The 24,551-nt window shown below is 40.4% G+C and overlaps 1 protein-coding gene across 5 annotated transcripts in view; it reads right to left on the reverse strand.

Annotated features, from left to right (window-relative positions):
• The window catches only part of AGFG1 (ArfGAP with FG repeats 1), a 39,732-nt gene extending 18,244 nt beyond the window's left edge, over positions 1–21,488 (reverse strand). For 3 of the 5 annotated variants that reach the window (XM_080623555.1, XM_080623553.1, XM_080623552.1), the window contains exons 1-3: positions 20,761–21,488; positions 11,704–11,797; positions 352–467 (exon numbers count right to left, since the gene is read on the reverse strand). In XM_080623555.1, the coding sequence (XP_080479681.1) occupies positions 352–467; positions 11,704–11,797; positions 20,761–20,927 (377 nt within the window). In that variant the 5' untranslated portion in view covers positions 20,928–21,488. Of the gene's footprint in view, positions 1–351; positions 468–11,703; positions 11,798–12,295; positions 12,380–17,602; positions 17,637–20,420; positions 20,512–20,760 lie in introns of those variants that run through there. The other 2 variants (XM_080623554.1, XM_080623556.1) reach the window with 2 other exon arrangements.
• Positions 21,489–24,551: the final 3,063 nt, after the last annotated feature.

Raw genomic sequence — 24,551 nt, forward strand, 5'->3', positions numbered from 1 at the left:
CAGATCTTTTTAAAATGGAGTAGAATTCCAAGTCATCAATATTTTACAGCACTTATTTAATAAAAGCCAGGTGTCTTCCATCCCCTAATAAAAGCCTGCAAAATTCTTTACACTGTTGTTCACACCCCCTTAAGCCATTTCTGCACTGTCAATACATGCTACACACTGAGAAACTGCTGTACTTTTTTCTGCTTCCTGTAGAAGCTCTGAATGAAGTCCAGAAATCATTTTACTTTAGACAGCTGTGCAAAGAGCACACAAGAAGGAAAGCACACTCAAAAATGTGAGGATAACAGTCCACCTTCACTTCTTGCTATAGAGGCAACATTTAAAATTGTAAATCTATCTTACCATCTTTTCTTTTCATATTTTTCCTGGAGAAATTCCTTTACTTTCTGTGGATCCCTGAAGTCTGGAATTGCTGATGATCTATCATCAAATAGGCCTAGCCAAATCTGTTTGCACACCTTATAAAAACAAACAACAAGAAAATAACACAACCACAGATTAATCAAAGAAAAATATCTTAAAGCCTATTTAGGTTTACCATTGTTAATACATCATTAAAAAGTGCACGGCTGCACGTTTTTTGTTCCAGACTGAGCTGCTTTAACAACCAACTGGTGCACCATGTACTGGTCTAAATACTTGAAGTTGAAAGACCATCTGTCACAGGAGAGCAAGCAACTCCTAGCATAAAATTTCACCACCACATATTGCTTTTACAAAATATTTGTATCAGGCACTTCCGAAGGGGCAAAGCACCTGATTTCTACTTGTGGTATTTAAAACTCTTCTCCTTCACCTAATTCTACACATTCCCTTACCTGTACTCCAGGGTTTAAACTATTTCAACAGATTCCATATGCCCTAAGCCCCATATAGTAGCTCTCCAAGGATCTGAGATTCAGTATTTATACTTATTACTATTTGAGTATAGGAACATTTTTTTTAAAGCAGCCTTTCTTACCATGATGTATACTATTCCATAGAAACTGTATTTAATTTACTAAGGCTGACAGAAAGGGGAAGTACTCTTGCTCTGCTTTAATTTTCTAAACATAGTTGTAAAAGTAAGTAAAAGTTGAGCCAGTTGCAAAATTCTCAGTCTGATCAGCTTCAATTCTTAAGCAAAACAAGAGGAAAGGTGACTGTTCTCAAAACTAAGACACAGGAATTGTCACATTTCAAATGTTTTCTTTAAGTACTTAAGACTACTCTGCAAGTAACCTGAGCATGCACCCAAATGATATAGCAAACATCAGCTACCCTCTAAAATAAGACTACCATTTTAGAACAGGTTTCTTTCAGAAAAGCAGAGTCAAGAAAGCTTTGCTTTTATGATGCATACCCTTTTTTCCACACCCTTTCTGAAACAGTCCCGAGCATTCCTCTCCGCATGCCTCCTACAAACGTTGCCCTCTGTTGCTGCAACATTGTTAGGTTTTCAGCATGGTCTCTCATGACCTTCAGAGGAAGCACATTCTCTAACAAGCAGGAGCTGCAAAAGCTGACAGCCCTGGAAGCTGGCAAATCAAGGTAGAAGTTGTGATACTGCCACTACATCTTCCCCAGTTGTTTTCTTCTTTACCAAGCCAGTTAACTTCACCAAAATTGTAGCATCTTCTAGAGCAGTAGCTGTCAGACATGGTAAAACTTATAGGTCATTTTCAAAGATTGCTCAGGATTAGAGAGATTTAAACAGCATAAGTATATATTTCATACTTGATGTCTTGAATGCCTGCATTTCCAACACTACACAGTCCTTATTGTCATCTACTGGATAGAGATGAACAATGGGAAGCAGATCTAACTAATGACCAAATGATAGCCCTAAATTGGTGAATTAGACACTCATCTAAAAATAAGATCAGTAGTTCCTACTTCAAATAAACTCAGCTATTCAACATTCATTCAGAAACTGTACTCCACAAAAGGTTTAACTTCAATACACTGATTTGAGTTAGGAAATTTAAAGTCATTATTTGCAGTATGGTAACAGGTGAAATGAAACTGAAGGTATTTGCTTAATACTTCATAAAAATGTAGAAGATATAAACTTAGCCAAGAAGTCTCAAGTCTGAGCTAAAAGAATAGCTAATTGCATGAAGCACTATTTTAATAGTGGACATCTTTCACATAAACACTACTTTTTGCTGACAAAATTTATAAAGTCAGAACATTCATGGTATAGCTTTAAAGATCTGCAGTGAACAGTCCAACATGGGCCAGCAGTAGTATTTCCATACTTTGATTTAAGAGTATAACTGCACAAACTAGCAGATATATGATTGCTAAGAGGAAGAGAAGTCCTTTTGTGGCTAGTTACAGAAAAGCAGACAGTCCCTACTCAATTCTGCACCTAGCCCAATAACACACAGGGCTGTACTATGATTATCAGTTTGCATCCAGCCTAAATTGTGCTAGAGAATCAAAGAGGATTTCCTCTTCCCCACCCATATCAGGCGATTACTCCCTCTTCTCCTACCACTCAAAACAAGTCAGATGAAAGAAACTCATCACAATTACCATGTCACTAGCAGCACAGAAACCTGTACTGAGACCAGCTCGCAGCAACAGTCAAACCACAACCCAGCTTTTCACCTTTCTCTCTCTCTCAGTTTTCCGCTTCATCTTCACCCTGGAGGGCCTAAGCATTCAGAGGTGAAGGGGGGTGGAACCACAACCAAAAAAACCCACAACAAACACAGCTCTGTGTCAAACAGTCTCCAGCCTTCCTGACCACTACAGACCATTTCTAGGAGAAATGAGAAAACAAGGCCCTGTGTGAATTTAGATCATTACCAGCTATAGGAGATAACAGTTCTGTGAATATGCAAACAGGTATGAAGGAGGACTATGCTGTCCAGACACACTGCTGGTTTAAAATGAAGCAAGCTTAATAAAGGCATCAATTCCTGCACTGCAATTTTTGCAAACCTTCAGAAAACATGCTTCCAAAAGTGCTTGCTGGAGCAACACACTTCTTCTAAACACAAAAGCAGTACCAACTGAAATATGCCTTAAGTCACTATTATGATTTATTTAATTAAACCTTCAGGCATTCTTTACTGGCTGTCTGTTATTGGTAGCAGAAAGAACATTACTACTAGTGGCCAACACACAATACACAACTATCAAGCAAAAGAACCTAAACTTAGTCACACACACTTGATCAAGAAGTTGTCATTTTAACAGAGTTTGACAGCAGTAACTATGCAAACACAAGTTAAAATATTTACCACACCAGAAATGCAAATTAAATTTCACATAAGTTTCTTTACCTCGAGTTCTTCAAGAAAGTAGTTTCTCAGAAGTCTTAATTACAGACAAGTTCTTTTAGAAAGACAAATTTTACGAAGTTTTAGAATCACACAAGAAACTACTAAAAAGGCAGTTTTGTCTACTTCTGCGTGAAGAACCACACAATGCTTTGAACATCAGCAGCCATTCCAAGCAAGCATTCAGAACACAATGAAAGGCCCGTTGTCTTTCCTTATTTGCTGGTGACCTGTACGCTCTACTTTTGTTACTATCATCTGACTTGACAGGGATCCACAATGCTGCACTGATTATGCTCCAAGTGAGTCATAACGCACAATTTTCAGCTACCTACAAAAAACTAAATGGCAGTGTGCTGTGCATTACCATAGGATGAAATTAAAACTGGAAATTAAACTAAGAAATATTATTGTCAGAACTTGCATTGTCATAAGTTGATTTTTTAAATAGTTATTTTTAGTTTAGTCTTAAAAGCTGCTAACAGTACTGTGTCTTGTGCAAGGAAAAGGTTGCTGTGAGAAATGTATTTTTACTGATGAGGCCATTGTCATTTCTATTTCAAAGCTATTGAAAAGTTACTCTTATTATACAGATCAAAGATATTTATGCCATATAACTTGCTGTTGAACTATGGTGGGGAGTGATCATTCAGCATTTACATCTTGGGTACCCTGATTACTCCCCACTAATCACAGCTTTTAAATCTATCTGAATTTGAAAGTGCTTGAGATACTAAAAGATTTTTCTACATTTCCACAACGTGGTTGTTTGTTAGGGTTTTTGCTGGTTTGGGTTGTTTTGTTTGGTTTTTGTTATTTGGGTTTTGAGGGGTTTTTTGTTACAATTAGATTGGTTTGAGCTTCAGTTCTATGTTCTGTCTTGCCTGACAGCTGTCTAGGCACGAAACCTGAACAAATTAGCAGAGTTATTCGCAGCATGTGCTGACTCTGGCTCAGACATTTCTTGCAGGACATGGGGAAAAAAAAGTGCAAAAAGGCAGTAAAGGACATACAAATCTGCACAAATCTGAGCTTTAAATTACCAGTTTTCATGGTCAAAGTTTTCTTCTTTTTTGATACAAACTTACTATTCGAGAGAAGGAAAAAACACCACACACAAAACAAACCAACCAACCCAAACCACCAAGGAAGCAATTTTCAAGGAAAAATTCAGAACAATATGTTTTGAGAAATTTGAATTGATATCCCAAAGAACACATTTCAAAACACTTCTCTTTTTCAATATGACAGAAAAGGCTACTGCCTAAGTTTCATGATGCATCTTAAACTCCATTTTGACAGAATTAGTCATTCCTTTGCTTTTACAGGTAACACATGAAGAAGCATCTCAACTCACCATAGTTATACAACATTACTGTTAAGTGACCGCACCTAAGAATTCTATGGCTTTCCAAAATCCTTTACATCACATCATTTCTGGTGATGTCATATTCTGGCTCAGCCATTCAATACCAATATTATTCTTTTTGCAATAGCAGCACAAATAAGCATCTGCTCAAAAGCTTTGTTATTCACTAAGAGTCTTGCTATGCTCCTCCTTTTGATAACTAAAGCTTTATTAAACAAAAATGCTCTGCTTGGAGGAGAAAAGACTGACAAGCTGAAGCCAAGAGTAAACATTCAAGTTATGTGGAAACCCCTAGAAACAGTGGAACATATCCAACAATCCATAACCATTGTCCACTGTCTCTGAAAAGTATAATTAGTCCATGTCCCACTGGTTCATCAATGCAGCAAGGAAAAAGAAAAAAAAGACAGCATTGAAGTTGGAATGATTAAGTGTATGCAGCATTTGAAAGTCTGCCTGTGTTGAAGGGTTGATAGAAGCAAGACTGAAGTTTTGCTTGCCTCTACTACACTGTGGGACCTGCAAAGTAACAAAACAAAGTGTTATCTTGACAGGTAACAATAAGTAGGAAACAAGATTCAGCAGTTATCTTAATGAAAATTAAAAGTTCACGAGAATCCTTTTACAACTGGTTTGGGAAGAACAGTACCTGTTCTCTGCCAACAATCTCTAATGCTGCAAGGGATGTCATTAGAAATTTGGCAACTAGATACCAGGAAGTTCAGAATTAGATCAGTAAGTACAGCATGAAGCAAAGAGGGAAAGAGAATCACAACCATCTTCAACCTACTCACCCTGACCTGGATAAAAACCCAGGAGGAAGGAAAGCAGAAACTGAGTTGCCATAACTGAAATATATCACTGAAAGGAGAAACTGGGCCAAGTGCATGTCACATGTTATAATGAAGTCTTTACCTATATTTCTGTTCATAGCTTTGGTTTCCCCGCATCTGCACTCAACAGCTATTCTATTTGAGAGAAGTTGTTTTTCATACACTACTTTCTAGCTTTGACAGAAAGCAACAAAGAAGTCATCCAGTTCGACGCGCATCCAGTACTCTGCTAGACGAAGTTAAACCAGAAAGGCTTCTGGCTTAAAACCCAGCCTCCTAGTAACATTTCATGCTTTCAGGAGTTCCAAGCAGGGCTCAAGCGCTAAGAGGAACATAAACATACCTGGTTTCCATAGAAGTTTAGCTTTTGGTTCTGCTTCTAGTTTTGCTGTCATGTTTTGGGGTGAGAGGGTTGTGTGTTTTTACAGAGCTGAGAAGGTGGGGAAGAACAGGCACATTGAAAAGTTGCTATGAAAGGAAAAAAAAAAAACAACTCCAAACCAAAAAACCAACAAAGCAAACCCTCAAAACAGCAGTATCCATCAAATTTTGGAGAAAGGCTGAGATAACCTGAGATTTCAGTTATTTCTGTTCCAGTGCTACATATTTCAAACAATAACACTACCATAACCATTTTGTCATAACTATTTCACTGATACACATCCTCCAGTGCGTGTGGGAAGGCAGATATGGGAGCAACAAGGCCTTCTGCTTGCACAACCCATGGAACCACCACACTTTAGAAACTCCTCTTGGCATAGTTGTGCTCGTTAGGAGTAATAAAAATGCAGTTCAGCCAGCAAAATTAAGTTTGTGCTCATGAAGCTACCTTCTTATGTGTGCAGTTAAGGCAGCATGGCAAAGAAAAACTATAACAGGACAAATACTGCTGCTGGTAGAAGCTGCATTTCAACTAGACAAAGCACACCATCAGACCTATAGCACTTCTTGTTTAAATTCAGACATACCATTGCAGGAAGATTACACATGTCAGTCTAGTTTAAAAAGCTTTAATGAGATATTATCTTTCAGGAGGCTGGTAAATGCCAAATTAGATTTTTTCCTTCCCCCCTCCCCACCCAACAAAATATCCTCCATTATGCACCATACATAATGCTGTCAGTGCAAAGAGTTACAGATTACCACACAAGAAAGCTATGTTCCAAAACATAACACTCACCACAGGAAGAAATATTTGGAAACAGTTCCCTTATGTAAGCACATTATAGCTTTGTTTAGTAATTCAGCACTTCTGATATCAATATTATTCAGTAATCTCTGTAGGCTGGAAGAATTTTATACTGCCAGTATATCGATTTCAAAGTCAGTTTGGGTCCAGAAGTTACAGCTGCTTTCATAAGCACATACTGCAAGCTAATAAATCCTGTTAACAAAGACATTGTTCTATACACAATCGGCTCTTGTACCTCTATATCGTATTAGCAGAACCAGGGATGTACTACAAGGACACCTGACTGCACAGCTCATGCTGTCAGGACTCATCAGCTCCAACTCAGTACTGCTCTTTCCAATTCAGGGTTTCTAGGCCACATACCACAGTAAAGTCAATTCTAGCAAGGCATTGTGGTCAGGCCGGACACCAGCTCTGAACCAGCCTCATACTGCTACAAGTTCTGCAAAAGTGTGGGAAACTGGCACTTGCCCAGGTCCTATCAAGATTTAGGAAGACTGGCACCAAAACAAAATTCAGCACTGTTAAAAACTATTCCCAAGCAGCTGAGCACACCTGCATAGTGTTCTACTTAGTACCTCAGGTAAACCATACATGGCCTTTCCTCCCAAAGATATACAGACTTTCCAAATACAAGACCAACCCTATCTAAATAATTTTCTTCCACCATATATGTACCAGATTAGGTTATTGGGAAAGGTTAGAAAATACCTGGCACTTTTGAAAAATGTAGTAGAAAAATTAATTATGTAACTGATCTGCCTCATAATATGGGCATATATAATATATATAATATATAATTATTATTAATATAATATATAATTATGGGTGGACCACTCGGTGGATAAAGAACTGGCTGGATGGCTGCACGCAAAGAGTTGTGGCCGATGGCTCGATGTCCAGCTGGAGACCGGTAACGAGTGGTGTCCCTCAGGGATGGGTGTTGGGACCGGTCTTGTTCAACACCTTTGTCGGTGACATGGACAGTGGGATTGAGTGCGCCCTCAGCAAGTTTGCCGATGACACCAAGCTGTGTGGTTCAGTCGATACGCTGGAGGGAAGGGATGCCATCCAGAGGGACCCTGACATGCTTGTGAGGTGGGCTGATGCCAACCTGATGAAGTTTAACCATGCCAAGTGCAAGGTCCTACACCTGGGTCAGAGCAATCTCAGGCGCAGCTACAGGTTGGGCAGAGAAGGACTTGGGTGTGTTGGTCGATGAGAAAATGAACATGAGCCGGCAGTGTGCGCTCGCAGCCCAGAAAGCCAACCGTATCCTGGGCTGCATCAAGAGGAGCGTGACCAGCAGGTCGAAGGAGGTGATCCTGCCCCTCTCCTCTGCTCTCGTGAGACCTCACTTGGAGTATTGTGTGCAGTTCTGGTGTCCTCAACATAAAAAGGACATGGAACTGTTGGAACAAGTCCAGAGGAGGGCCACAGGATGATCACGGGACTGGAGCACCTCCTGTATGAAGATAGGCTGAGAAAGTTGGGGCTGTTCAGCCTGGAGAAGAGAAGGCTGCGTGGAGACCTCATAGCAGCCTTCCGGTATCTGAAGGGGGCCTACAAGGATGCTGGGGAGGGACTATTCATCAGGGACTGTAGTGACAGGACAAGGGGTAACGGGTTCAAACTTAAACAGGGGAAGTTTAGATTGGATATAAGGAAGAAATTCTTTACTGAGAGGGTGGTGAGGCACTGGAATGGGTTGCCCAGGGAGGTTGTGAATGCTCCATCCTTGGTGGTGTTCAAGGCCAGGTTGGATGAGGCCTTGGGTGACATGGTTTAGTGTGAGGTGTCCGTGCCCATGGCAGGGGGTTTGGAACTAGATGATCTTAAGGTCCTTTCCAACCCTAACTATTCTATGATTCTATAATACTATTTTTCAGCTTCAGGGGAAAGTGTCTGAATATTCATTCACGGCTCTAATGGCAACATGAGATTAGTACCACCTCCACTTTCTGCTAACAGTGAGTTCACTTTCTACTACCATTTCTCTACTGAATCAGATGCCTAAACATTATCATTTGATTATGAGTATTCAAACAGATTCATCCCCATACCACTCTCTCATTATTCTTAACATGAAAATACAGTGTGAAAATACATCACACTGCTCTTCATGAAGAGGAGGAGGAGAAAAATCCTAGCCAGAAAGTCAGATTTGCTTTATCCTTCAAAAAGGCTTCAGAAGGCACTTGAGTAATATCAGCTTGAAACTGTCTCCACTCTTGCTGCAAAAGTGAGCTAATCCAAACACTAGCAAAACCAGAATTTGGACATCTTTTAGACCAGCAGATGAGTAAGCAACACTAAAACACAGATGTATTCTCACACAGTAAAAATCCTTAAATCTGTATTTGAAGCAGTTAAAAACTCATCCAAAAAAAGTTCATGTTACCTGTGCCAGAAAGACATTCGCTGAAGATATATATACAGGGAAGAAGATAGTGTCGCACACCTGAATAGCTGCTCTGAATCATCTCTTCCCAAAACAGTGGCTGTGAGGAAGCCTTTTAGTGACAATGTTTTACAAAGGCGGCAATTTGTGACAACTAGAGAAAAGTTACTAATTCAGATAGTAGGATTATTTCTGCCTCTTTTTTAAGAACTTCACCATTATACAATACATTGATCTTATAAATACTCTTGGAAGGAGAGTGAAAAACTACTTCTTCTAAGAACAACTCACTACCTTATCTCAGGGAAGCTTTCTTGCTCTTTTCCTTTCTATTCAGAAACAGATCCCTATTGTAAATCAATCATCTGGAAGCCAAAAATCTTACCACAGAAGCCTTGGCCATGTTGGAGAAAGACTGGGAAGATAAAGTGGGACAAAAAGCATTTTACAAGCTATAGGAAAATGAAAGAAAAATAGAATACTAGATTGCAAAAACTAGAGCTTTATATATATAATCTGCAGAACTAAACCAACTGAATGTTACAACATCTAAGTCATTCACTGACTGTACTTTGTTTCACATGTCCATATTTTAAAATGTTGGACAGTTCCACATTTGAACAAGTTTACTCTAGAAAATTTCATTTCTTATTATATACATAAGAGCCACCTATGCTGCATATAGCAACCTAAGCAAAGAAGGTTTGTTGGGTTTTTTTGTGAGGTTGTTTTGTGAAGTCAGATGAACTTTATCTCAATACTTTGGAATACTCACCTGCATATAAGATAAACTGCAATACCAACAAGAGAAAGCAAACTGTTTACTGCAACATACAGTGTGACAAAGTGAAAATTTGTTTAAATTAGGTTTTAAACTTCTAACAGTGTTTAAAACATCCTTTCTGATCAGTATGAGCACTTGTTAAATCTACCATCTGCAGCTACAAATATCTATTCAATGTTCCTTTGGAATTAAGGTAATGCACTGCTACTCAAAACCCCAAAATTAAACTCTGGATGGCATTTTCATTTATCAGGTAGCTCACTGAAATCATTGCAATACTTTAATTAGAGGAATAAGTACTACAAACAGAAATATCCCTGCTTTTGAAACATCGTATAGCATTGCACAGATCTGTGAACTTTTTTTATGCCAGTAACAAATTTTGTATCAAGTAAGTCTTTATGATTGGCAGACTAGTCAGGTCTATAATGAGAAGGACAACTACACTAATCAGCCAAGTAGGGATCACTTAAGGTTCCAGATCAGTGAAAAATGGAAGTGGTAGCAATCTCTAGCTATTGCAGAAATTAAAACAGGTGTGGAGGAGGAGGCAGGAAAGAAGTGAGGCACACATACACATACATTTTCCTCTACATTTGTGAAGCCTTAAGTGAAGCTGAAGTTTACAAGCTAATCTTGCGGAAAAGGACTCCAACATACTATATACCCACAAAAGATTCTTTATTATTCTCCCTATGCAAAAAGTCATCAATACCCTATACATACACACACACACACACAAGTGATGTTATACAGCTTTAACATGCCAAAACAATTTTAAAAAACCCTAGTCAAAACTACTACAAGTATTTTATATAATGTCAAGAGTTTAAACCCTGTTCCGGTTGTCTAGATGAATCACCCACTAACAGTCATTTCAACAAGTAACACATATTTACAAGGACAGAAAAAGAAATGGCTGCCTCTATTTTCATTCTTCAACCTGACAGTTACGAATGAGCCAAGTTTAAGGAAAGTTAAGTATCAGCATTTTGCCTAATGATGGGATTTACCCCCACAAAGCTCCACAAGAACATGTTCGCAAGACACTCTGCAGCCTACAATCAATAGTTCTACTAAAACAGAATACAGATACAGCAAATGTGAAATAGAACTTTTACTAATTCAGAACAGCAGCAAAAGCTGACTCTAAAATCCTCAGTGCTATATAGCAGGTATTAAAACATAAACTTCATTCTCAAATTAAAGACAGCAGTAGCCACATCCAGGGTCTACATGCCCCACATATCCCCATAGAGCCAATGCAACATTTACCGCCCAGATTTTGTTAAAAAATTATTAAAAAAGAATAAAAAGGCAGTACACTAGAACTTTTTCCTTCAGAGCTTCCACAAGCCAGTTCAAACATATAGACATTTATTAGATAACAATCCTTAGAAAAATTTTTTTCATTTTCCTCCCTCTCCAACAGCCTTTAATGCTGATACACTTACATTAAAGAAAGAGGCTACTGAAACAACTAGAAGACTTTCTGACACCTACTCTGAAGAAATACAGCTACAAGCAACAAATGTATTTTTGTCACAGTGTGCTCTTTCAGAAAACACTGCTGCAGTCAGTCTCAAGGTCTGGGCTTACAGAAGAAAAAAAAAAAAGAAAAAGAAAATGCATATTGCCTTAGGCAAAAGCAAACCCAATTCAGAAACACTGACCATATGAATCTAGATTGCCTGAGTGGGGCAATAACACATAACACTGATGATCAGCAAGCCAAAAGAGAGAGGGAAAAAAAAAAAAAAGAAAAGGCATTTTCCTTAAGCACTATTTTAAAGTTTATCAAGTGGTTTTTGCGCTTTCACATTAATCTCCAAATGATACTTACTTCATTTCCATGTTTCTGCAGAAATTCTATTTCCTGTTGTGTGAAAGTAGTCATTGAAATTGACTTCACTCTGTGGGGTGGATTCAAGCCCCGTCTAAAAGAAGAAGCAAGTAGTATTTAGTCAGTATTCAGGAAGTTTGTCATCGTATGATCACTTTTAACATTGCAAACAAAAGTCAGTCAGTTCAAAACTCAGGAGCCATCTCTGTAAAATGCACCCAATTTTGGTACTGCCATATAACTTAAGGCTGTATAAGATCATCTTAAAATAACATTCAGCATGCAAAGTCAAACGACTGAGCTTTAGGGAAGACCAATGTTTATAACTACGGATGCAAACTCACTCTGATACTTTCTATGCAAATTTAAGAAAACAGTATTAGACTTTTTTGTTTAAAACCTAATCTGCTTCCCAGAACTTGTTCACCCTTGCTTCTACCTTTCATCTCCCATTCTTCAGCCCTTCTATTGTAGTTTTCTTTCCCTCCAACTCCTCCCTCACTTCAGCCTATTCTAAGTACAACTTCTACAAAATCACTAGATTTCTTCAAGCTAAACTCCCCAGCTCAGGTTCTTTTTCTGTTGCTTTAACCTGTATTTCCTGTTTCCTGACAGCATCTTTTTCTTCACTTTTGCCCTTCCATCCACAGGTCTGTCTCCCTTTCTCCTCCTGAAACTGCACAAGTCACAACAGCAAAAGCAAAAAAACAATGGTTTTATTGTGTTCTCAAATGAGAGATACCATTACTCATGTAATAGCTCAAAACTTCAGCAGCTCTGCCTTAAGCAAAGATTGGCACTATTCTCATATCCATGCCAGAGACTGCTGAAGCAAGGCTAACAGAAAATCAAGTAATTTGTGCTGCTAAAGCCTGACATTGTCAAACCCAGTTCAGTCAAAACCTGCAAGCATAGAGAAAAATCCTGCTGAGCAACAGTGCCAGTGTAAGAAACAGCTTTCTTTTCAAGCTCTTTCTTTAAATACATGCTAAATACTGCTTTTGCCCACAAATACTTAAAATCAAGCTGTGTTTTGCTCAATGGAAACAAGAACATTACATCCTACATATGCCAAACATCAGAGACTCTAACTTAGGCAATACAATGGGATTAGCTTAACAGTTAGCCAGGCCCGGATTTTTGTAACAAAAAGAGAAAAAAAATTAAAAGGAAAGAAGACTATACATTAACTATGAGACACCAAAGAACACAAAATTCTGTGGTTATGTATATGAACAGAAAGTTTCCAGATAGGAAGTTGGGGAAAACTTGCATAATGTAATATGGGCCTAACAAACAACAAATCAACTGATAAGAGTTAGCTTTATTGCTAGTATTTTTGACTATGCTTTAATTATAAATTTGGTTCACGTTGCTTTTAGGAATAAAAAAACACCCCACCACTGGCATCCAATTTAAGACTACTAGTAGTTTTCTTTAAACTCCATGATTGTTTCAAGAACACTATAAGTTGAATTGTTATACATCAAAACAGTGTATGACAAAAATCTGATGACCCATATAGTAACATTTTATACTCAAGTCTTACAGAAAAATTTTAGCCAGGTGCTTGGCATCCACCTGGTATTTCACAGAAATACATTCCATCAAATTCTATATTACAATCACTTGCTTTCAGAGTAAGTATAAAATTGGTTCCATCTACCTTAGTCTGTTCCATTTACTCTCCTCCTACTAAGGAGGACATACAGTTAGATGTAAACTCTTTCATGACTATTTTAAAAGCTAGGGTTATTCATTAACACATTCACACATTTTTCTGCACATGCAGTATATCTAAACTTTCATGCTAGGTTCTGCTAGAAATTAATTTTTACAGTAAGTACAGTTTAAGTGCTGTATTGTACCTGTGTTTGTAATTGAAAGGCACTGTACAAGTTTAAGCAGTACCTGATCTATACTGATCTGCTACGGCTCTTCAAAACATTTACATCAGCAAACACTTATATTCAGTTCTGTTAAGCAGTAGTATCAAACATACTTAAAGCATTGACAAGATTTTGTTTAGACTCACTAGAAACTTCCTACATGCCTCTCACATTCCAGCAAGAACTGCTCTAGAGTTTTAAGGTTCAGGTTATAAAGTTCCCTGATTTATACATTATATCCATGGTGCGCAATAAGATGAATTTTTTATTTATTTTTTTTAATACTCTCCTGCTAAAGGAGGGCATCTCCATTCCTAAAGCTCAGATCACAACACAGAAGTGTTAGGTGTCTTGCATGATGAAAAAAGACCATGTTGCTACATCCATGGTCCAGGAGGACTGGAAATCCTGAACATAACTTTAATAGCCATAAATGCAAAGTTAACGATCAAGCTGCAGTATTACACATACTAGTATTTATGTTTACTTAACATGCCAAGGGGTGGGAGAAAGCCTGTGAAAAGCCTCCTCTTCCGAAAGCAGTGCAAGAAGTCAGAGTGGAACACAGAATTCAAGAGAAGCGGCTGCATTTTTCAGCATGCAAATATAGCCCACAACATACGCATTACTTTCTTTAGATAAATTACTTTGATTCTACCATTAGAACAGCTAAACCTTAACTTCTTTTATTATTTCTAACTAGGTTGAGCCACTTTCAATAACATTATACCCACGAACTGACTAGAATCTCCCTATAACAGAGCTGTTGTGAGATTTATGAAGCAGAACTCAAGAACTAAGCCAAGGTACAAAAGGTACTCTTACTTGAAAAACCTAAGATATTTTATATGCTTCCTTACCTACAAAGATTATTTGATGACCCAAATGATTCACAAACAACTCATCTACATATGGGGGAAGCTTACTGGTAGACAGCCAAGTATGATTATCCCTTCTGAGGAATTCACAAGCCTTTCTTTTTGCATTTAAAAAAAAAAAAAAAAAAAAAAAACACCACACCACACACACAAAAAAAAAAAAAACCACACACACACACAAAAAAAAAAAACCCCACAAAAAAAAAAAAAAAAAACAAAAAAAAAAAAAAAAAAACAAAACAAAACAAAACAACAAGAAAGCAAAGCAGCATCTACCATGTGGTTTGTTTCCTCGCATGTATTCTCAAACTTAGACAGGGAAGATTTAGGTTAGATATAAGGAAGAAATACCTTACTGTGAGTGTGATGAGGCACTGGAACAGGTTGCTCAAGGAAGATGTGGATGTTCCATCCCTAGCAGTGTTCAAGGCCAGGTTGGACAGGGCTTTGAGCAACCTGGTCTAGTGGAGGGGATTGAAACTAGATGATCTTAAGGTTCTTTACAACCCTAACTATTCTATGATTTGACAAGACCTTTGCACAGTTGTAATGCTTTACAATGTTCCGTATTTACCAGAAGATAAAATGGATTATAGTCCTTTAGTCCAAATTAATAATACCTAAGTTTAAATTGATCCTGAACAAATATTTGCAACCAGCAACCAAACACTCCCACAGCACTTAATCCAGGTCACAGCTATCTCCTAAGAGACCCTGGAGGAAGATGACAGTGTAAGACTATTCTGTCATCTGCACTCATCCAGCACACCATAGCCAGAACATCCCACATGTAGATCCCACTCATCACTGCCACTTTCTACATGCTCAGTGGTTATTTCTGTGGAATAGCACTGTGACCAGAACTTCCTGCTACGAGATTATACTCCACTGCCCCTGCATTGAATTAGTCCAGGCTTCCACTGACACAGCCTATCATAGGGGCAGCTACAGAGAACATGAGTTCTCTCTTCCTCAGATAGCATTGTTAAAACTGGTGCTCTCACAAACAAAGGAAGCTTTAGGCCACTGATACAAGATTCTGAAGTCTGGCAATTGAAGCATTAAACATTTAAAATGCTGTCAATGAGCACTGAACATTCGTTATTAGCGTAATTTAGTAGCAAATTATGGTGGAACTTTTAATTGTTGGCAGAGTGGCCATTCCAGATGTCATCAAATCTGTCTGCAAAGGCCAGGGCTGGGAGGGGAAAAAAAAACCTAAAGAGTGGGCTCTGCTAGAACAGAGGGTCACTTCCATGGGAGGAAGTGAGCCGACAGCTACACAACACCTCTAATGTCCCCCTGTATCACATTCTAACATGATCTTAAGTCTAAGCCAGTAAAATCCGATTCTCTAAGAAGCAGGAAGTTAATGATTCAAATTCAACTGCCAAAGCATCAGAGCACCCTATGTCCCAAGATGTCTGGAAAAAAAGCTTTACAATACCCATGTTACAGCATCTGTTATTATTTCTATGCTACTGTTATTAGCAAAGAGAAAATAAGCATTACTGGCCACTCCTTATAGCTGTAGACCTCCCTGGAGACCCTCCCACCATCTCACAAGCTCATTTATTTTTAACAGCAAAAGGCTCACACACACATTTAGAAGCATAGTCAAGAAATTAACTTTATCCTTAAAAAAACCCAACAAAACAAAAACAAAAAACCGAACAAAAAAACCCACAAAAACAACAAGAAAGAAAGACACCACAAAAAAACCAACATCCTTTCTGAACTGTGCAGTATTCACAGTGGTATAGACATCCCCTTTGCTCTCCAGCTATGAAACTAAGAAACACAGTAACATAGGAAATACCCTTAATATATATATATACGCACACACACACATAAACCACACACAGCCATTTTCTAAACATGCTCCAAAATATATATATGTGTGTGCGTGTGTGTGTAGAACTAGAAAGTCATGCCAACATAACCAGAGTCACCTTCACTCAAACAGTTTATTTAAAGCATTTTAATTTCTGCAAAATTTCTTTTGGGAAAAGGGACAATAAATCACCACCATTGCACATAGGGGTTTGTTGTTTGTTTTGGGGTTTTTTTTGGGGGGGAGGGATTATTAGTTTGTTTCTAGTATCTGCCATCAAAGACTCCCATCCCAGATTTTAAAATTTCAGCTAGGAATATTATAAGCAGCCAAAACACCACATGTAAGAAACAGCATTAAAGAGCTTCAGCATTCCCCACAGTAACCATAACATTCTAAACATTCTTTGTTGCTCCTTCCTGACACAAGCCCAAAGTGAAAAAAACATCTGAACAAGAGACTTCCTCAGTAAGCTGGGAGGAAGCAAAAGGTAGGAGTGTCCCAATAAACACATCAGGAGATATATATTAAAAAAAAAAAAGTCAAGGTTAAATAAAACATTTCTACAGTACAGAACTTGTGGAAGTGTACTCCTACTCAAACAGGAATATTTTCCATCTGAGAGTTTAAGAACATGTTCTTTTTATGAAAGTTAGGAGCAGGCTGAGTGGTACAGAAGTGCTTGAAAGCACAGATATGCACAGACAGCTGAGAAGCAAGGCAAAGAGGCATTTGATAAGACAAAAGGAAGGCTGCCACTGTCAGCAGGACACATGGTAGCACCCAGAAACACAACAGACATAGCTACCAACATAATCCTTTGAACCAAAGGACTTCTGTCAAACCAACAGAACCCCTCTGCCAACATTACAGTGGTTTTGCTGTAACAAAGTCTTCTGGTTTTGCATTACCGTAATCCTTAACCCAAGAAGACTGCTCCTCTAGAGCGTTTCCTCCCACTCTCAGGGAAGAAATGTTCATGTATACATTTCTACACTTTCTATATATTCTAGTCAAACACCAAAAAGTTTAATGAGACACAGCTTCTGTGATGCTAGTGTGCTTGCTTTCCCCCCCCACCCCCCCAGGAAGAGAATTTAAACAGAGGACAAGCAGAGGTATTTTAAGAGGCAGACACTATCAATATCACTGTCTATGAACTTTCTCCTGCATATACGATTTTGCACAGGAAAACTTCTGCTCTAGTAAACCCAATCTGATGAGAAAACTTAAACCCGAAGTATTACAGAAAAGGACCTGCTCTGTGTTACTCATACTTTTAACTTGACAAGACTCACCTTCAACATCTGTCAGAAACAGATCTTTTCAGCTAAGTCACCATCTCTCTCATCATTTTTAGCAGTACTCGGAACAAGCCATACATTTTTTTTTTTTAAATAGTGAAGAAAAATTGGGGTTCTTTTAAAGCTAAATCGGGTAATAAGTAGCATCGCTCTCTTTCTCTACATAGAATCCTTCATGGAAACTAATGATGGATCCGAAATGAAGGTTTGGAGTTTGAGTAGATTGTCCTTGCCAGGACAGTGAATAAACACCTCAGAAAACTCAGGGGGAAAAGAAAAGAAAAAGTAGCACTTCAGATTTAAAAAGTCTGGAGTTAGCTCATGGAGAACAACATGCCTAAGATACCAATGTTAGCAACCACTTCTAATTAACTAAGAAACCTTTCTGAAGGAGACTTGTTAATGTACCAGTATTTTAATTTTTCACTTCACACTTAAAAAAAAAATAAATTAAAAAGTCTACTGAACTCAACTCTAAGAATATTTCTTGTATTAGACCAGAAAAAAATAATTAAAACAAGAGGCAATGCAAGTCCTTCACATAGCATACAAACAAGACTGAGTAACAAGATTATTAAAGCCTTACAGTAAAGCAAGTATTATGAGGTAGAATGCAAGCAGCCATTAAGAACTACAGAAGAAATTGTACTTTTACACTTTTTTTTTTTCCTTTTTACAATTTGCCATTATGTGGTTTCTTTCCAAGTTATTTCCCTCCACTGTGGACTTCTACAGTGAAGAGCATTTGGAAATAAGTAAGTTGTGTGAAGGACTTCTCTGATAGAAGTGTTAAAAATAACTGTTTCTAGTTATGAAACAGGCATGACATATCTCTACACCTGGTCTCATCTCTAACAAAAATATCCCACTGGCTAGGTTCCAAGGTGTTAAACATGTAATCATGCACACAATTTATGAAAGCATTTCCAAGTCCACATGAAAGAATTAGCCTAATTTTATTTCAGAAGAATGCTTTAAGTCCTCTTGACAATCCTTTACTCCAGCTTTAAGCATAGGTGTTACTAGCTGTAACAACTAAAAATGTTGTTTGTGGTTTCTTTTTCATAGCAACACAAAACCACTGCATATTTAGAATGAGTTATTTGCATTTTATTATAATACCAATACATTAACAACTTTTCTTCATAAACAGTCTTTCTTCCTTTAAGTATGGTAGCATCCAAATAATGGCAAACTTAACAGCACATGATAGCTGTCCTCTGCTAGCTGTTTCATGCTAGCTGCTTCACTGCATGTACATCCTTTTGGTTACTATAGACTATGGACTTTGGTAGTCCACACCAACACAGCCAACAGATAAAAGGAACAAGTCCTACTGAACCCATGCAAAACATCTCAGCAGTACTCATCACTTATCTCTCTATTAAGGTCAAAAAGCCTGAAAAATAAAGAAAAAAAAAATCTTATGGAGCAGTTTTATTATGCTGTCAGTTTAACTGGTAAGAACATGTGCAGCCATTAAATAAGCTCTGTGCAGCAGCTTAAAATAGTTTCACATGCCTGCACAAATAACAGTTTGCTAACAGAGCAAACAATAGCCAGAGCTGGTTAAGTAGCATGTATATGTCAAAAACTAGAGTCTCTTTTCAGTACCACAACTTGAATATATTTTCTGTATTTGCGTCAAGACTGTTCAAAAGTCTACATAAAATAGAAGGAAAAAAAACCCAAGACCAATTAGCTGTCTAGTAGTATAAAAGGCAGTTTGTTCCATGTAAATTCAGCAGAGAACTAACATGTTTGCTTTGTCCTGAATCTCAATATAATTACCAACTTTGTTCTAAAACACCAGACCTTTTACTTGGAAGGCCTATGTGGGGTAGTCAGTCCCTCTCAGCCAGGGGACAGAAACTAATTTAGCCTCCTGAATGCCTTTTCTGAAGTCAAATACAAATCTGTATCCTTTGACATACTATTTATTACTTACACCACTCTTTGATTCTGCTCCATTTCATAAGCACAATGTCACAGCAAGGTAAACAAGCAAACAGATTTAACTATGGAAACAGTAACACTTAAGATAGGAGGGGTTTTCTCTTCCCCCATGTTATGCATTACAGAAATTCAGAATTGAGTGATCTCAGCTCTTGGTTTCATACGTGCTATGTCAGAGGAGGAAGGGTGGAAAAGGGAGGAGGAGTGGAGAGGCCCATACAGGAATGAGGAACAGGAAAAATGCAATCCACTTTATCAGAGCCAATCCCTTTCCAAGGTTTATTTATATAGTTTTTAGGAAGTAATAGAGGCACGAGCAAAGCCTTCTATTACTTTTCTGATCAAGTATATGAAACTATTAAAGCAAGAGTTTATCTTCCAAGCTAGAGTTTAGAGAGTTGTCCTACAAACTACTATCGGGCATAACTTGATACATAAAAAACTAGGCTAGTGGTTTAACTTAACATTATATTTTAAAGTTAAACGTTAGGTTAAATGATTTTTAAAACGTTAAACTCGGTATTCACAATATGATTATTCTCCCCACGTCTTCAAGACTGTCATGAAAGGGAACTGTTAGCCACATGCCCCCTTCTCTTTCCAAAAGTATACTCCACACACATGCTTTATTAACTAGACCTTCAATACTACTTGGCGGGGGGGGAGGTGTGCGAGAAGAGGAGGAGGGAGGACGGGCACGCTCTCCCCTTCCCTTGCGTGCCGTGGGCAAGCTCTTACACTCCCTACGTGCAGGAAAACACCTCCTCGGGAGCAACGATAGGATAAACTCCGGACTGCTGCTGCCCGCCAGCCAGCCAGGGAGGCTGCCGTGCTGCCCGGCCCCGCACTCACACACCCGGCTAACAACCACCATCTCCCGGACTGGGGCTCCGGTGAGGATTTTTAAGCGAATACCCAGGGGAAAGCCTCTCGACTGCTCCCCTCCGACGCGGCTGAACCAGCAGTCCGGCGCTGTCGGGCGGCAGGGAGGAAGGGCGAACCCAAGAGGGAAACGGCCGGCTCAGTGCAGCCAAAGGCGAGGCGCTACTCCCCGCGTAGCGGCTCGCTGCGACGCCGCCCCAGCGGAGCCCGGAGGCCGGCCAGGGGCGGAGGTCACCCTGCCGGAGCAAGGGCTGCCCTCCCCCTCCCGGGCCGGCTTCGGGGATGGAGCCGAAGGTCCCCCTGCCCGCACTCACAGGATGCCGGAGCAGGAGGTGCACACGAAACTGCCCACCGTCATGTCGGTGTAGGTGGGGCCGCGCTGGTCGCAGTCGAAGCACTTGCGGTTGGGCGGGAGGCTGCTCATCTCCCGCAGCAGCTTCAGGTGCTTCTCCTCCTGCTTCCGCTTGGCGCTCGCGGCCATGGCCCCGCCGGCGAGGGGACGGCCCGGCAAGGCGCCGGGCCCTACTCACACCCCAACGGCTGCGGTGCTCCCGGGCCCGGCCGGAGGGAGAGAGGGCCGGGGTGGGGGGAAGGAGGAGGAAAGGAAGGGGCGGGCAGGGCACCAGCGCCCGCCGATCAGCCGGGGCGACAGCGCGGTTGCCGCTTACGCCGGCCAGCGGCCCCGCGAGAGAGGGAGGGCGGGAAAGGGGAGGGCCGAGGGCCGCGGCGGGGAGCAGGCCGGCGGCGGCTGCGCCAGGCCCGGGGCGGCTGAATGACGAGCTCAGGCGGAACCTGCGCGACACCTTTATGAGATCAGAGAAGGAGATGGCGGCGGCGGCGCCAAACGCGCTCTTCGGCGACAGCGCCCTCTCTCCCGCGGGAGGACGCACTTCCCTCCCGCCGCGACCCCAGCCCGGGGGCGGTGCCTCTAGCGGGGTCGTGTCACCTGCCGTGACTCGGCGGTGCGGGGAGAGAGCTCCGCCGCGGGCAGGGACTGGTTCTGTGGAGCACCCAAACGGACAGGTCTGAGCACAATGCCCGGCTCGCCCCTGTCCGCCGTGTGCTTGCGGAAGGCTGCCCGCGACGCCCCCCACCTTCGGAGTGAGCGCGAGGCGCGGCCATTTGCCGCCGGTCCCCCACAATCCCTGCAGCGCCAGGCAGTGCGGACGCGCTGGGGCCAGAGGGGTCCAGAGATAACGGCGCCCCCCCCCCCCTGCGCCCCCAGGGGCCCTCTGCTGTGCTCTCGTCTCTCAAAAGTCCTAAAATCCGGTCATGGAGGCTGAGGTGAAGGCGGGCCTTTCAGGAAGCGTTTCCCAAAGGGGGCAGCCAGGGGGTCCAAGCCGGCTGCCGTGGGACTGCCGCGGGGACGGACCGGCGGGTGTAGCGCTGCACAGAGGGGCTCGTCAGCGCGATTTTCGCAAGGAAGCGGGGTTTGTGAGGAGGGCGTTGTTACGGGTCTGTCTTTTTTGCTACAAAGATGGGAAGTGCGCTGTTTCCCCTTGGGAATTTGGCTGTCGGTGCCCGACTGGACGCTTACTCGTGAAAGGAAAGAGAACAGAGCCAGCAGTTACGTGTATCTTCTGATATCCTTGAGGAACCCTTGACTCTGGCTAGACCTCGGATCTGCTGCTGATATGTAAAATGTGGGTTTGTTCTTTACAATGGTGCCTAAAGGAATTCTTTTCAACAGTGTGCAAAATCAACGTAAAAAAAAAAATAAAGGAAAAAAAATCGTACTTTATAATTTCATGATTTAAGTTGCAAAACTGCCTGGCAACTCTATGTGTGATTAAAATCTCCTTAAGGTTTAAAGATTCCCAACGCAACATAGTTAGGGCCGGGTTTTGCAGCTCTGACGTCAGTACATATGTTAGCTCTAGCTTTTCCTCATAGTTTTAGTTAAGAAAATCTAGGACTAGGTGTTCAGCATCAGTAGTTTGGCATTCCTCCTCTAATCTTGCTGGATGTGCTGATTTACATGAGCGGATCAACCAGGCCTAAGTTTTAAACCCAGAGTATAATGCACTTATCTCAAAGTTTTCTATTATGGATGGCAGGAGCTGTTCACGTTGAAAGATAAACACTGCTAAATCATTAAATACTGCTTACATAGCATTCTTAAAAGTAAACACACAAATATTTCCAGTGTTGTAAGGACCAAATTCTCACTGCTTCCTCTCATTTTTCACTTCTCTCTGAAATGCCGGTATTATTCTTATGCGGAAGGTTTTCTTTATTTTTCTTTGCCTGCTACAAAACATGCTAACATTGGAGATTTGCTAATGACCTAAATGACTTAAACTAGATGACCTAGATTTAGGGGAAAAGAAGGTTAAAGGCTGAAAAACAAGTTGGTTGGGGTTTTTTTCCTGGAAGATACTTTGGAGAGCAACGATTGGCCACAAGACCTGCTGTAGCGAAGAGTTGGGCTTTGTGTCAACCGGAGGCAAAGGGCTTTGTAACTGAAGGGAGAATGTCCCACTTCAACTGCTTGTGTCCCAAAGGTACTTAACATGAATGTCACACAGGAACAGTTGTCAATAAAAACAGTACCATTGTCATTGAAGTTGTCATGGTCATTAAAAGGTGGAACTGAGCTCTACTTTGTTTCACGAAGAAACAGTTCTGAAGTTATTTATGGTCAGCACCAGTGTGGGCTTATGCTAGCAAATAAATGACCTCTTTTACCATTTATTTGGTTTAGAAATCACCTTTTAAAAATACCAAAACTTTCCATTCTGTGTCTTATAAAGCTGACTTACCCCAGGAAACTATATGATGAGGCTGAAGATAGGCTGAGAAAGTTGGGGCTGTTCAGCCTGGAGAAGAGAAGGCTGCATGGAGACCTCATAGCAGCCTTCCAGTATCTGAAGGGGGGTATAGGGATGCTGGGGATGGACTCTTCATTAGGGACTGTAGTGACAGGACAAGGGGTAACGGGTTAAAACTTAAACAGGGGAAATTTAGATTGGATCTAAGGAAGAAGTTCTTTACTGAGAGGGTGGTGAGGCACTGGAATGGGTTGCCTAGGGTGATTGTGAATGCTCTATCACTGAGGGTGTTCAAGGCCAGGCTGGACAAAGCCTCGGGTGGCATGGTTTAGTGTGGGGTGTCCCTGCCCATGGCAGGGGGTTTGGAACTAGATGATCTTAAGGTCCTTTCCAACCCTAACTATTCTATGGTTCTATGATACACCATTTTACAAATACCCATAAATTCTGTAGGATTTGGGTTCTTCTAGAGACTGTGAGCATATCTGCTCCAAATCTTGAGTTCCTACAGTCGAGCATCTAAATCTTGTTTCCCACAGGAATCGATGCTGGAGAAATATGACCACCTATGTATAAATGTATGTGTTACGCTGTTGACACATATAGGTGTAAAAGCTAGCTACATTAGCTTCCAGCCCTGTTTCACCTCCCCACAAGCAACACTTTAACTTGTGTTGCTATTCCACTCCCTCCTTTTCTATTTTTTGCTGCTCACAGCTAGCATAAATTCTCTCAAAGCAGATGGCTTGTGTTTTCTCTAAATTACTAAGGGAAAAAAACTTACAAATAATACACATGAATAAAAACTCTGTTCTTCAGCGTTACTCTTTGGTTTTCCAATCCTGATATCAATCCTGATAGATTTTTCTGTTTCTGTACCCCAGAATCTGAATTTCCTTTCCTACAGCTTCTCTGCCCAGATCTATTCTTTGTTCTCTCTTCCTGATGACCAGACTTCTGTGGTTGGAAAGATACTGGCCAGCTGTTTATTCCAAAAGTGCTTAATCCCTGCTGCACCTGCTACAGCTTTTAGCATTAAAAATAATTTTTAACAAGGTAAAGCAATGATTTCTTATGCTTGCAACATTTCTCTTCCCATAAAAACTAGAAATTAAATCTTAGCCAAGTCGTGGGTAATATCAGAGAGATGTTGCTTTAGTAAGCCCAAAAATATGGGCCTATAGAGTATAAATTATAATATTCAAGCACATAATGTATGAGATTTATTGTCAGTCAAGACCAAAAGAAACAAGAGTCTAAGAATGTACATTTGGGAAATGGATAAGACATTCTCTGTTTGTCACTAGGACTGAGGTCAATAATATCCATTTTAA

This window comes from Psittacula echo, assembly GCF_963264785.1.
Source record: "Psittacula echo genome assembly, chromosome: 7".
Classification (NCBI taxonomy): Eukaryota; Metazoa; Chordata; class Aves; order Psittaciformes; family Psittacidae; genus Psittacula; species Psittacula echo.